We start from the raw sequence: 12097 nt of genomic DNA, 5'->3' as shown, positions 1-12097 counted from the left end.
CCAGCATCCATTTCCAGGATCTGCTGTTAGTTCTTTAAGTACCAGAAGAATTTGTAACTGCTCATTTTGACTCATAGCTTCAACAAGATCAAGGAAATATGGTGGACGGATAGTGTTGACTTAAGAAAAAGAACGTCATTTTGATTCCCGCCAATCTTTGTTCAAATTCTAAATCTGCCACTTATTAGCTGTCTGACTTAAGGAAATGGACTTACCTGAACTTCCATCTTTTCATCTCCTAAACTAAGGATATTAATATCTATCAAATTATAGCATCCATTCGTAGGTTCAACGAATATTTATTGAGCATCTTTGTACCAAACACTATGCTGATGAATGAACGAATAATACTTGAAAACTTATACCATACTGCCTGGCAAGGTTGGTTTCCCCAGCATTAGTCCTAAGGCTCCTGGTTGCTGTAGGTAATTGTATATGTTTAAAAGGAAAACAGAAAACCCTTGGTCGTTTCTCCCCCAGATCCCTCCAGCCTGCAGAGACAGACGTTGGGAGCTCTTAGCCTGTTGCACTTAATTAGAAAACCAGCCCAGGGGAGCAGGGACTGACAGGGTCGCTGGGCCCCTCCCTGACTGAACTCAGGACAGCCACCAGCAACAAGCTGAACTCTTTATGTGCCCTAACCTGTTCCCCAACTCAGACCCACTGTGTGAAAAGGAAGGAGGAAACATTGTCAGTACCTGGCGGGAGAGTTAGGACCTTTACAATTCAGCCACTTCTCCAGTGCAGGCTGTGCAGACAGAAAGAAGCACTCACTAAACCTGGGTTAGCCAGCGGCAGATGTCAACAAGTCAGGCTGGCCCGAGCCCCAGCGGCCTCTTGCCTGTGGCTCAGTCCTTTTGACAAGTCTAGTTGCAGAGGAGACACTGTCCTCCAGATTCTCCAGGGAGCCGTGGAGTCTCTCGACTCGTCCAGGAACTACAATTCTTCTTTAATACGTACTCACTGGTACCTGTGCTGGGCACGGCTGGCCGCAGTCTATGGCAGCATGACTGGAAACGAGAAGGATCGGGACATGATTACAGGCAGAGCAACGGTCAAAAGTGAGACCTTGGAGAGATCTGACCTTGTCTGCCACCGCCTCACCCCGTGATGTGAGGAGAGGGGCGCTGTTGTCCAGAGTGCGCTTCATACCGTTGTGTTGAAACTCCTCAGTCTTGCCCCCAATCACCTCCATTGGGATCCTAGACCTCCTGACCCCGAGAAAGGAAAGCCTGTCCCCTGTGAGTTATGGGCAAGGTCGATGAAAAGAGCGAAGGCTCTGTTGCCAGTACGAGTCTGGTTTGAAACCCAACTCCACCTCTTTTCCAGCCCTGGGTCCTTGGACGAGGTGCTTAACCTCTCTCAGTCTTCATTTCTCAGCCCCTAACGGGAGGCTGCCGTAAATCTACCAGTGGGTGTGTGGGGGGGGATACTGTCAGGAATCCGTAAGATGGTGTATGTAAATTCTTTGGCATGTAATGGGTGCTCAGCAGTTGTTAATTTCCAGCCCCTCACCTTGGACCCTAGAATTGTGCTAATAAATAAATGTATATCATCTCCTAATTAAGACTTGAGCCTCAGGAGCCAGAATGCCTGGGTTTGGCCCTGCCTCTTACTAGTTACTTGACCTTGCGACATGTTCCTTGGCCTTTCTGTGTCTCACTCGTCCCGATGTCAAATGGGAGTAATGGGACCTGCCCCTGGGGTTTTTGTGAGTAAAATGGGTTACTAATACCTGTAAAGCAGTTTTAACACAGCCTGGAACGTACAAGTATTAGCTGTTGATTTGTGGTGGTAGTGGACACGATGATGCTACCAGCTAGAAAAGTTCAAAAGGAAATGGTAACACTGATTTTAGAAACCTAATGACCGATAGAAAAGGATTGATAATGACTGGCTTCTTTATTAATTGGTTTCTTCCTAAAGCTCAAAGCACTCAAATAAAACCTTGATTAAAATAGTCTGAAATAAAGCTTCCAGTAGCTCTGAGGACAGAAGAGACTTCTGGTCTGCGTCTTGAAATTCAGCCCCTTCTTGGTAAACGGTTCTGCCTCTGATTAGTTTGTTCTCATTGTAGCTCTCAGGTGGGGTGGGCCTAGCTGAGGAGAGAGAATACTGACCTTTTTGAAATCCATCCTTGAGGTCCCCTTAACTTCAAAAGCGGTTTTTACGGGCTTGCTTTTCCCCACTGGTCTGATGCAGAAGTGTCTTCATTACCAGCTGTCACACTCAGTTGGCCTGATTGAGCAGAACCGTTTCCCGCCAATGTGCCTGACCTGCTCACCTCTGAGGAGGTTGCTCACTGGGATTCGGGATTCGGGGGTGGGGGGGACTTAGGAAACTGACTCTCCCCTCTCCCAGCGGTGCTGGGCTCTTCTGTCACTAAGTGGGTTGTTACTGCTGGTTCTAGCATGGAACTAGCTCAAGTTATGAAAGCTGTCCTATGTGAACTCCAGCTTCCATAGAAGAGCTTGTGGGGCTTGGCGGGCACTTCCCAGAGATGGCCACTTACAGGCCTTCAGTGAGTGCTGGCTGAAGGGATGAAGTGTTCCCTGTCTGAATCGAGGTTCACTGCCCGTTAACCTCCTTTTGCTCCATGCCTAAGAGCCTCCTTTCTGCCTTTCAGACTTCAGTAAGCTGAAGCCCAGCTCCAAGTGGCTTTTTCCTTTGCAGCATTTACCTTCTCTTTAGCTGGCAGAGATGGGGTTAAGAATTGTTGGCAGCTAATCCACCTGGGTTTGAGGTCTACTTCCCCCCCCCCCTCCATTCTGGAAGAATGATTGGAATTTAAGGGGGAGGGGGAAACATATTCTGACCTCTGCAGGCCTATCGCCTGCAAACAGCACTCCCGGCTCACTTTCTCCCACTGACTGAAGAGAGTACCCCAGATCACTTCTCTCATCCACACCCTCCCAACCTGGTTAAGACCCTGGGCGCAGGCTGCGGCTGCTGGGATTCCTTTCTTTTGTTGCTGTTAAATATTATGTATTTTGCTCTCATCTCTCAACCCCTTGAACATTTTCTCTTCCCTCCCCCCACCCCTCCCCCGCTCATCTGTCCACTGCCCTCCTCCTTCCCCAACCCCCCAGGTCTGAGTGCATCAACAAGTTCGCTTCAGTCTTCGGGACAATGCCTCTGAAGGTGGTGGAGCACCGCGCTGACCCCGTCCTGTACAAAGATGACTTTCCTGAGAAACTGAAGAGCTTCCCCAACATTGGCAGCTTGTAAACCTGCGGCAGGTGGAGGTCTGAGCGCTAAGCCTGGACAGAGGACGAGCACACGGCTTCCATAGGCTGGATCTTGGCCTATCCCCCCCCCCCCCCCCCGACCTGCTTCCTTAAGAACAGGAGCCCAGAGAGGCTCTAAGCACCCTGAGCTGTGCGCCCTCCACTCACGTGTTTCTTAGGGTCGCCGACGGGGGCTTTTGCAAAATGCCAAATGGAGGTCTTGGTGGCAGGCTCCAGGTTTCCGTCCAGCATAACGATCCAAAGGGAAACTCCACTGACTGGAGGACTGCTGAGGAGAGACACCTAGCAGCCCATTTTAGGTTTGGGGAACCATGGAACAGGTACCCGTATCTCACTTTCAGTTACGTCAAATCAGTGAGTTCTTTGGAGGAAAAGCCCAGCCCAGAATTTGGTGCAAAATGCAAACCGTAATGGGATGTGATGTGTGCCTTGGGACCCAGGACCCTGGACTCAACGCCCAGAAGAGCATCACCTGCTGAATCAGGTCCTGTCGGCTCTGTGAACTAGTCCTCTCTGGTTTGACCTTTTGATATGATTAAAATTATTTTTCATTCCTTTTTCCACTATGTGTTCAACACTGATTATTGGTAGTCCAATGAACTATCTTTCTTCTTTTGTGTGTTAACTCTGTCTTCTGACCTTAACTCCAGTCCACTACCCATGTCTGAGAAGACACCTAGCTGGGAGGAGTGCCTGGTGCCATGTGTACCAAGCAGAGGAGATCTCCAAACTCAACATTCGAGTAGATGGCTCCCAGAAGCTCCAAAGAAATGTGCTTCCTCATTAGATCCAGTCAATCTTTCATAGGTATTCTCAGGGCAAAACACAGCACCTCTAGTAGCCACACACTTAGTCACTCTAGCAAGTACCGTGTTTCCCCGCAAATAAGACCTAGCCAGACCATCAGCTCTAATGTGTCTTTTGGAGCAAAAATTAATATTAGACCCGGTATTATATTATATTTATATTATATTATTATTATATTATACAGGGTCTTATATTAAAATAAGACCCAGTATTATATATTTTATTTTATTTTTTTTATTAGTTTCAGGTGCACAAGACAAAGTAATACTTAGACGTTTATCATTTATATCCCTCACACTGTGTGGACCCCCCTCCCCCCATCCACTACCCCTCTGACATCGCACAGAGCCATTACATTTCCACTGTCTCTATTCCTAATGCTGTACTCCGCTTCTTGTAAGTAGATACATACACACACACACACACACACACACACACACACACACACACACACACACATATATAATTATAGTTGGCATTCATTATTGTTCAGCTTCAGGTGTACAGTGCAGTGATCAGGCATCTATACCATCCCTGAGGTGGTCTCCCAAATGGGACATGTGTCCATCAGATACCCTACAAAATCTTTACAACATTGATTACGTTCTATATTATATATTATAATATGTCATGTCATATCATGTTAAAGACCCAGTCTTATTTTACTATAATTTTTGCTCCAAAAGACACATTATAGCTGATGGTCCGACTAGGTCTTATTTTCGGGGAAACACAGTACACACGTTGTAAAAGTTGAGGGAGTTGTGAGCCCACCCCAAGGGGATGCCAAAATTTCCCTCATTCTTTTGGTATAAACGTAACGTTAGCCCGGGAGGTTCTGGCTAATGTTAAATGCTGCTGTAACAACTGCTTTGCCATAGTTGCCGGTATATTTAAATCGTTAGATTTCAGCATTTAGTAATACTGCACATGTGTGAATTATACCTCTTTAAGCCTAGTTGATGAACAGATCTACTCTGGCAAATGTTAGATGTTACGGATTCGAAACAGATTTATCTGGCTCTAATATTAAGACTAGGCACAGTTGGGGCTTTAGCCATAACATATGTCCCCAGAACACAAAATACATAACAATTTGCTTGGAATATGGATATAATTACTGAACCCTACTTGTGTGCCAGTCAAAATCACTAATATACCACCCATTGTTCTGTTGAGTGACATGAAGGTAAGCAGTTATTATGCTGTAGTTTTTAAACTTGCAGTTTTAATAAGTGTCATTTCAAATGTGTCCCCACAGACTTTGAGGGGTCAAAGAACAATTTTAGAAGTAGTAAAATTGGAAGTGGAAATCATGAGAGCTTCATCTTCTTTCCTATTAAGGAGTGACAGAATCACGGGCTGTTCCAGGTGGGAGAGAGGAGAGGTCATCTCATTCAGTGCATTCGTTTTGTAGCTGCAGACACTGAAGCCGTGATTTGTTCGCCGTAGGCAGCTGCAAACACAGGTGCTTAATACAGACTTTGGATTTGGATAATTCTGTACTAGACAGTAGGGGATATGGGAAGGCATTTTGGTCTCAAATTCATAACACTGGGGACCGAATGATAGAAACCAAGAGAAAGGGATTTCTGTTGTCACCCAGGTATCTGTAGCTGACACAAACAATGAGTACTTGTAACCTTTCCAGGGGTTCTCTAGCTTGTTTTAAAATTTTAAGGCAGGTGAAGGGGAAGGGCCTCCCATTTCAATCCTTGCTAAAGCCAAGAACTGTGCTAACGTTATATGTATGTTATGTCACCCTCAGTGTTCTTCCCACAGCCTAGCTTCTTCAGACGTTTCTTCCCTTTTTCACATCACTCAATGCACTACCTTAGTGACTGGTTTCTAATCCAGGTCTTTGTCTCAAGGGCACATTTTTTTTTCTTCAACTTGTTAGCCCTTTGATCCTGGAAGAGGAATTTTAATCCGAGACCATTGGGAGCTCCAAGGAGCTGTGTTAATGTGATTTTATCACCTTCTTAGGAGTCATTGGCCTCCTAACGGCATTAAAACTCCATTTAAAGTACCTCACTACCCCCAGACATATTGAGAGTTAGATCTTACAGCATTGTATAGAAGAATCAATGTTATAGAATGAGTATTACATCCTAGGTACTTGAAACAAACTTCAAAGTTTCTACCCTATGAACAGAATGGTGGTGCAGACCACAGGGAGAAACTGAGGACAGGAATCTAGGAAATGCCATTCGGGGATTCAAAGGGGTAGTGGCTCCACCCCCTAATTAGTGTTTTTCTGAGCTGCTCACCAGCAAGCCTCACCCACGAGATTGGGTCGGGATCATCTGCCCTTGGGATGCCATAGAGCCTGGTTTCAGAAGCAAAACAATAATGCTAATTAAAATGTCATGTCCTGGCCTACAGCAGACAACAGCTGGTCTTAGATTAAGAAATCTTTTTTAAGAAACTGCATCCTACTGGCCCGTGCAGAAGACGAACCTGAGCTGCCCTTGGCCCATATGGCAGCAAGTGGCCAAATGCCCTTGGCCACTTGCTGCCCTCTGGGGCCTAATGGGGAGGGGTCTGCTTAAATGCCAAGCCTGGACACACTTTTTTGCTGGTTGACATTAGATAGTTGTTGGTAGTCTTATGTATTTTACTAAGCCTCACCCATATTTAGGCAAAACCTCCTTTTCTGGGAAAATTAAGGAAGAAAATACCAGTTTTTCTCAGAATCTCTGGGTCTTTCCTGCAAATGCTGCCATACTGTCTCCTCTTTTTTGTTCAGTGTCATGATATCCAAAACTCTGAGTACTCTGGCTTCTCTGCCAAAGCCTTACGTACTTCCAACTGGGCTTCAAACTTGCAGTTCCTAGGGGCTCGTTTCTCTGCTGCCGTTGGAAAGAAGTGACCACCCTACTGGCCTGTGTGGATCGGGCTGCAAGCTGGAGAAGGCAGGCTGCCTCTGCTCGCATTCGCTGAAGGAGTCCCTAATAAGCCCGTGGTGCCAACTGCTTCTGGGATGGTAGCCTCCGGCTGGAGTATTCTTACCCCTGAAAGGTAGCAGGTTTCTAGCCACCAGCTTTAAAGATATGATTGCGGGGTTAAAATCCCAGCCCCTTTGATGGTTTTCAGCCAAGGTAGGATAAAAAATAGGTGAAGCAGAGAACGGGTTTGGGAAGTGGTTCGGTTCTGGTGAGACGTCCTGGCGCTGCCGTTGGCAGATCTGTGGGAACCCAGCTAAGAGGGGGGTTTCCCGTCAACCTCCCATCCCGAGCCTGGTGGGTTTCCTTTGCTTTGGGGACTGTGGTTTCTTTTGGGGTTAGGGTGCTTTTTCCATTTCTCTTGGCCCAGGTAGTCTTTTCTGTTGCAGCTAAAGAAGCCACAGCAGGCTATTCCCCGAGCAGCCCTGGCACAGAGGCAGAGACAGAGAGTGCTAAGCTGGCCCCAAGCCTCTTCCAGCCACTTCCTGAGGAGCAGTTCTGGCAGGAGTGCTGACCATATTGGCAGGCAGCCGCCATCCAGGAAGGCTTTGGACCAACTGGAGCTTTCCACTGCAGGGCCTGGAGGCTCATGAAATCTTTGGGGCCTGTCAGCTCACCTCACCCCAGGGCTCTGTCCCAAGCCCCGGGGCTCCCATCCCAGGCTAGTATTGGATAGTCACCATTTTCTACGTCTAAGTAAAATCCAGAACAGTTTTTGGCCCCATTATGCTTCCCATGAATAGACTGACAATCTGAACAGACTTCACTGAGCTGCTCCTGGCAGAGGACAGTTAAGCAGTCAGGACTCCACTCAAGATTTTCCCTGTCTCGAGGGTGGGAGCCGTCTAAGCTAAAAGCACAACCATTCTTCCACATCCATTAAATGCACTCTCAGGGATCCTCAGCTTCAGGCTTTGTGTCTTCCAGATTCCCAGGGACGGCCTGGGTATGTACTGGCGACTTCGTGCCATGGCTTGTTAGTGTCAGGTTCACCATTGCTGGCAGCACAGGGAAGGTGATGGGAGAGTTTGACCCCACCCCCACCCCCAACCCCACTTTTCCAGGCTCCTTTCCTTTTCAAGAAATAGGTAGAGCCTTTGCCTTTCTTCTTCCCAGTGATTCCCAGTGATCCCAGTGAGAATGGGCCCCTGGTCCATTCTTCCCACTCCCCCAGAAGGGAACAGAGCTACCGGAAGACAAAAGGAAGGATGTTTGGGTGGCTTCCAGGAGCGACCAGGCAGCCGTGTCTTCCTCAGCAAAGTGCCATTTTGAACTTCTCAGGAGCAGCACAGGGTGACAGCTGCCAGTAGAGCAGGGACTGTACCCCCTATGTCTTAGACCCAAGCCATCAGGGCGTCCACGCCACCGTATAGAGCCTTCCCTTCAAACACAGACAGTCGCCGACTTAACAGTGGTTCGACAGACAAGTTTTCAACTTGGCAATGGTGTGGAATTGATACACATTCAGTAGACACCGTACCTCACACTTTGAATTTTTATTTCTTTCCCCTGCTCGCAATAGGCAGTGTGATGTTCTCTTGTGATGCTGAGCAGTGGCAGCAAGGTGGTCTTGCCCAGCTACACGCAGATGTCAGTGTTCTGAGCACGCGGAAGGTAGGCGAGGCTGCGCTATGGAACTCCGTAGCTTAGATGTATTAAATGCATTTTCGACTTAGGACATTTTCAGCTTTCAGTGGGTTTATCAGGACATAACCCCATCATCAGTCAATCATTGCATACCTATTTGGGCTTTTATTTCTAGCCAGCAACATACACCATTAGCCACCATACCCAAGGATAAATTTAGTGACGTCTGGTTTTCTGGTAATCACAGCTACAGAACAACCAACTAGTTACTGATCTGGGAGAGGTAAGAGCATTTATTCAGTCGTTTACTTTTTCTAATTGTTCATTCATCAAAATAGAGTCTTTGCCAGGTTCTGTGCTGGGTCTAGGAGACAGAGAAATGAAAGAGACACTGTCTTGATCTCAGGGATCTCCAATTCTACCAGGAGTTCTTGAGCTCTGAGATGGTGTGAGCCCATCAGTGGCCCAGGACTCTATACACATACGTTTTTAGTCCCAACTGTAAACGAGTCTTCATTAATATGAACTTCTTTGGTGCCTGGAGGAGGCAAGGATTTTTTTATTTACCTTTCTCATGGCACCATCCCTTGAGCTGGATTTCCCTTGGCCTTTAGGGAGTCCACTCCCATGCCTTAGGTTCCTCAGCCAGAAATTGGAGACAGCAAGAGCATTTAAATTCAGGTTAGTGAGATGGAATGATGTATCAGATCTCTCCTCCTTCTCTTTACCAGAGCCTTTACCTTTGTACCTGGTGATGCTGGTGGCCAGCCCTCTTCCGGCCCCTATTTCTGCTCACCCTGTTACCAGAGAACTTGGGGGTCTGGATCCTATCTGGCCCCGTCAGGGTGGATTACAGAATGAGCAGTTCTTTTGCCCCAGTCCCTTTCCTGTGCTATAAATAAGCCCCATGTTTATTTTCTTATGTTATTGAAATGAGCACTTGGGATTTGGGCCTCTCGACGAGTCCAGAGAAAGTCCATCCGGTGCCTGGTGAGGGCCCTGCCCGCCTGGCTGCTGTCTGAAGCTATTTGGAGTTCTCCCCCTGTGTTTTGGATGGGGCTTAATTTCAATAGTAAGGGCTGTATGCAGCTCTGTATCTGCTGATTTTCAGGTTTCAGCTTTCTGCCAGCCTCACTGCCTGCTTAGAAGTGAAGTTGTGTTTCTCATTAAGGGGATAACAGCCACAATTGAGGCAATTAACGAAAATTGTGCATTGGTGGCAGCAGCTCCCATAGGATTTCCAATAGTCTTTCTCTAGTAGATCCTGAGAGGCTTACCTTTATCTCCTCCCTTCTGCCTACCCTGCACCCAATCTCTGTCCTTGTTTTCTGGATGTAGACCCAATAATTTCACTCTGAACAACCTTGTTCTTGTAACCAGTTTGGTTTGGTGTACTGACAACTTGGCCAAATGAGGATGCCATTAACTCCATCTTCTCCAGTGCGTGGAAGATACAAGGACTTTTCCCCCTCTCTCATATAGCATCTTACAGTTGCGAGTTGTACCTTGGCCCTTTTTTAGAAGTTATCGGGAGGAATATCCATCAATAACAGAGTGGTGCTCCGTTAGTCCCGTGGCTGCACCAACTCAGTGGACAGGGTGACCTATGACAATGTTGGGATAAAAGGAAACATCTGGTAGCCCAGTGCAATACATAATATGCTGTATGAAAATCTTGGAATTAGGAAATGTTCCAGGTTAGCAATTCCTAAGGAATGATTTCTGGTTTCTTCGGGCTTTAACAACACATCAAAAGTCTCCACTGAGACTATGAGCAGGACACGGCAATGTTTAGTAGAACTTGGGCTAAAGATCGTTATCTACTCGGGACAGATTGGCCTGGTGAGTCACTCAGTAGAGAAATCTGTTTGTGGACACAACCTGAACCTCGAAGTCTATTAATGAAGAGAATTGCATCTAACAACGAGGTTTAATTCACTTTCAGGAAAGGAACCAGGAGAAAGTAAACTTTCACTCGTATTTTTAGTTTAATGATTCCTAAAGATTCTTTTCCCTTAAAAAAATGAAAAGTTGGAAGGAGAACTGACTCTGGGTGGTGAACACACAATGGGATTTATAGATGATGTAATACAGAATTGTACACCTGAAATCTATGTAATTTTACTAACAAATGTCACCCCAATAAATTTAAAAAAATAAAAATTAAAAAATTAAAAATTAAAAAAAAAAATGAAAAGCCTGATGTGGATTCATTCTATCGATAAATATTTATTGAGCACTTACTACATGGCAGATGCTGCTCGTGTGAGGATACTGCTCGTGTGAGGATACTGCATTGAACAAAACAGTGCCTACTCTCATCAAGTTTACATTCAAAGAAGGAAGACAACCAAAACAAGTAAGTGAATGCAATTTCTTTTTTTTTTAAATTTATTTATTGGGGTGACAATTGTTAATGAAATTACATAATTTCCGGTGTACAATTCTGTATTACATCATCTATAAATCCCATTGTGTGTTCACCACCCAGAGTCAGTTCTCCTTCCATCCCCATATATTTGATCCCCCTTACCCTCATCTCCCTCCCCCCACCCCCCGTACCCTCTGGTAACCACTAAACGATTGTCTGTGTCTATGAGTTTTTGTTTGTCTTGTTCTTTTGTTGTTTTTGGTTTATATACCACATATCAGTGAAATCATAGGGTTCTCTGCTTTTTCTGTCTGACTTATTTCGCTTAGCATTATTCTCTCGAGATCCATCCATGTTGTCACAAATGCTCCTATATCATCTTTCCTTAACGCCGAATAGTATTCCATTGTGTATATATACCACAACTTCTTTATCCATTCATCTATCGAAGGACATTTTGGTTGTTTCCATGTCTTGGCCACCGTAAACAAAGCTGCGATGAACATTGGAGCACACGTGTCTTTATGTATAAATGATTTCAAATTCCTTGGGTAGATACCCAGGAGAGGGATTGCTGGGTCATACGGTAAATGAATGCAATTTCTAATTGTGATAAATGCTAAGAAGAAAATAGAGTAAGGGGACACAGATAGTGACATGGGCATGAGGAGGTATTTTAGATGGGTTGGTCAGAAGTGACATTTAAGCACAGACCTACATGTTGAGAAGGAATGGACCATGAGGATACCAGGCAGAGGGAAGAGCTAGCATAAAGGGCTTGGGGTAGGCACAAACTCAGCTTGTTTTAAGAACAGCAAAAACTCTTGTGTGGCTGCAGTGTCATGAGTGTGGAGAGTAGAGTTGATGCCAGAAAAGTAGGCCAGGGCCAGTTGTGTTAGGACCATGTAGCCCAAATGGATTCTAGATATTTATTATGAGTGTGATGTGGAGACACTGAAAAGTTTTAAGCAGAGGAATGACATCTGAATGATATTTTTTTAAAAGGTCATTTCAGCTACTATGTAGAGAATAGGCTGTAGAGAGCAAAAATGAAGGAAATCGGGAGGCTATTTTAGGGAGCCCAAGTGAGAGACAGTGGTGGCTTAAACAAGGATGGTAGCAGCAGAGGTGGTGAGAGG

General features: G+C 45.8%; 1 protein-coding gene across 1 annotated transcript in view; it reads left to right on the top strand.

The window, feature by feature from the left end:
* Positions 1-3811, top strand: part of EXT2 (exostosin glycosyltransferase 2) — a 126544-nt gene extending 122733 nt beyond the window's left edge. The window contains exon 14 of the mRNA XM_081062596.1: positions 3090-3811. Coding sequence (XP_080918722.1) covers positions 3090-3228 — 139 coding nt within the window. The 3' untranslated portion in view covers positions 3229-3811. The remainder of the gene's footprint in view (positions 1-3089) is intronic.
* Positions 3812-12097: the final 8286 nt, after the last annotated feature.

The sequence above is a fragment of the Rhinolophus hipposideros genome, assembly GCF_964194185.1.
Source record: "Rhinolophus hipposideros genome assembly, chromosome: 10".
NCBI classification, from domain to species: domain Eukaryota; kingdom Metazoa; phylum Chordata; class Mammalia; order Chiroptera; family Rhinolophidae; genus Rhinolophus; species Rhinolophus hipposideros.
The sequence above is the reverse complement of the archived record's forward strand: the minus strand, read 5'-3'. Positions and strand labels throughout refer to the sequence as shown.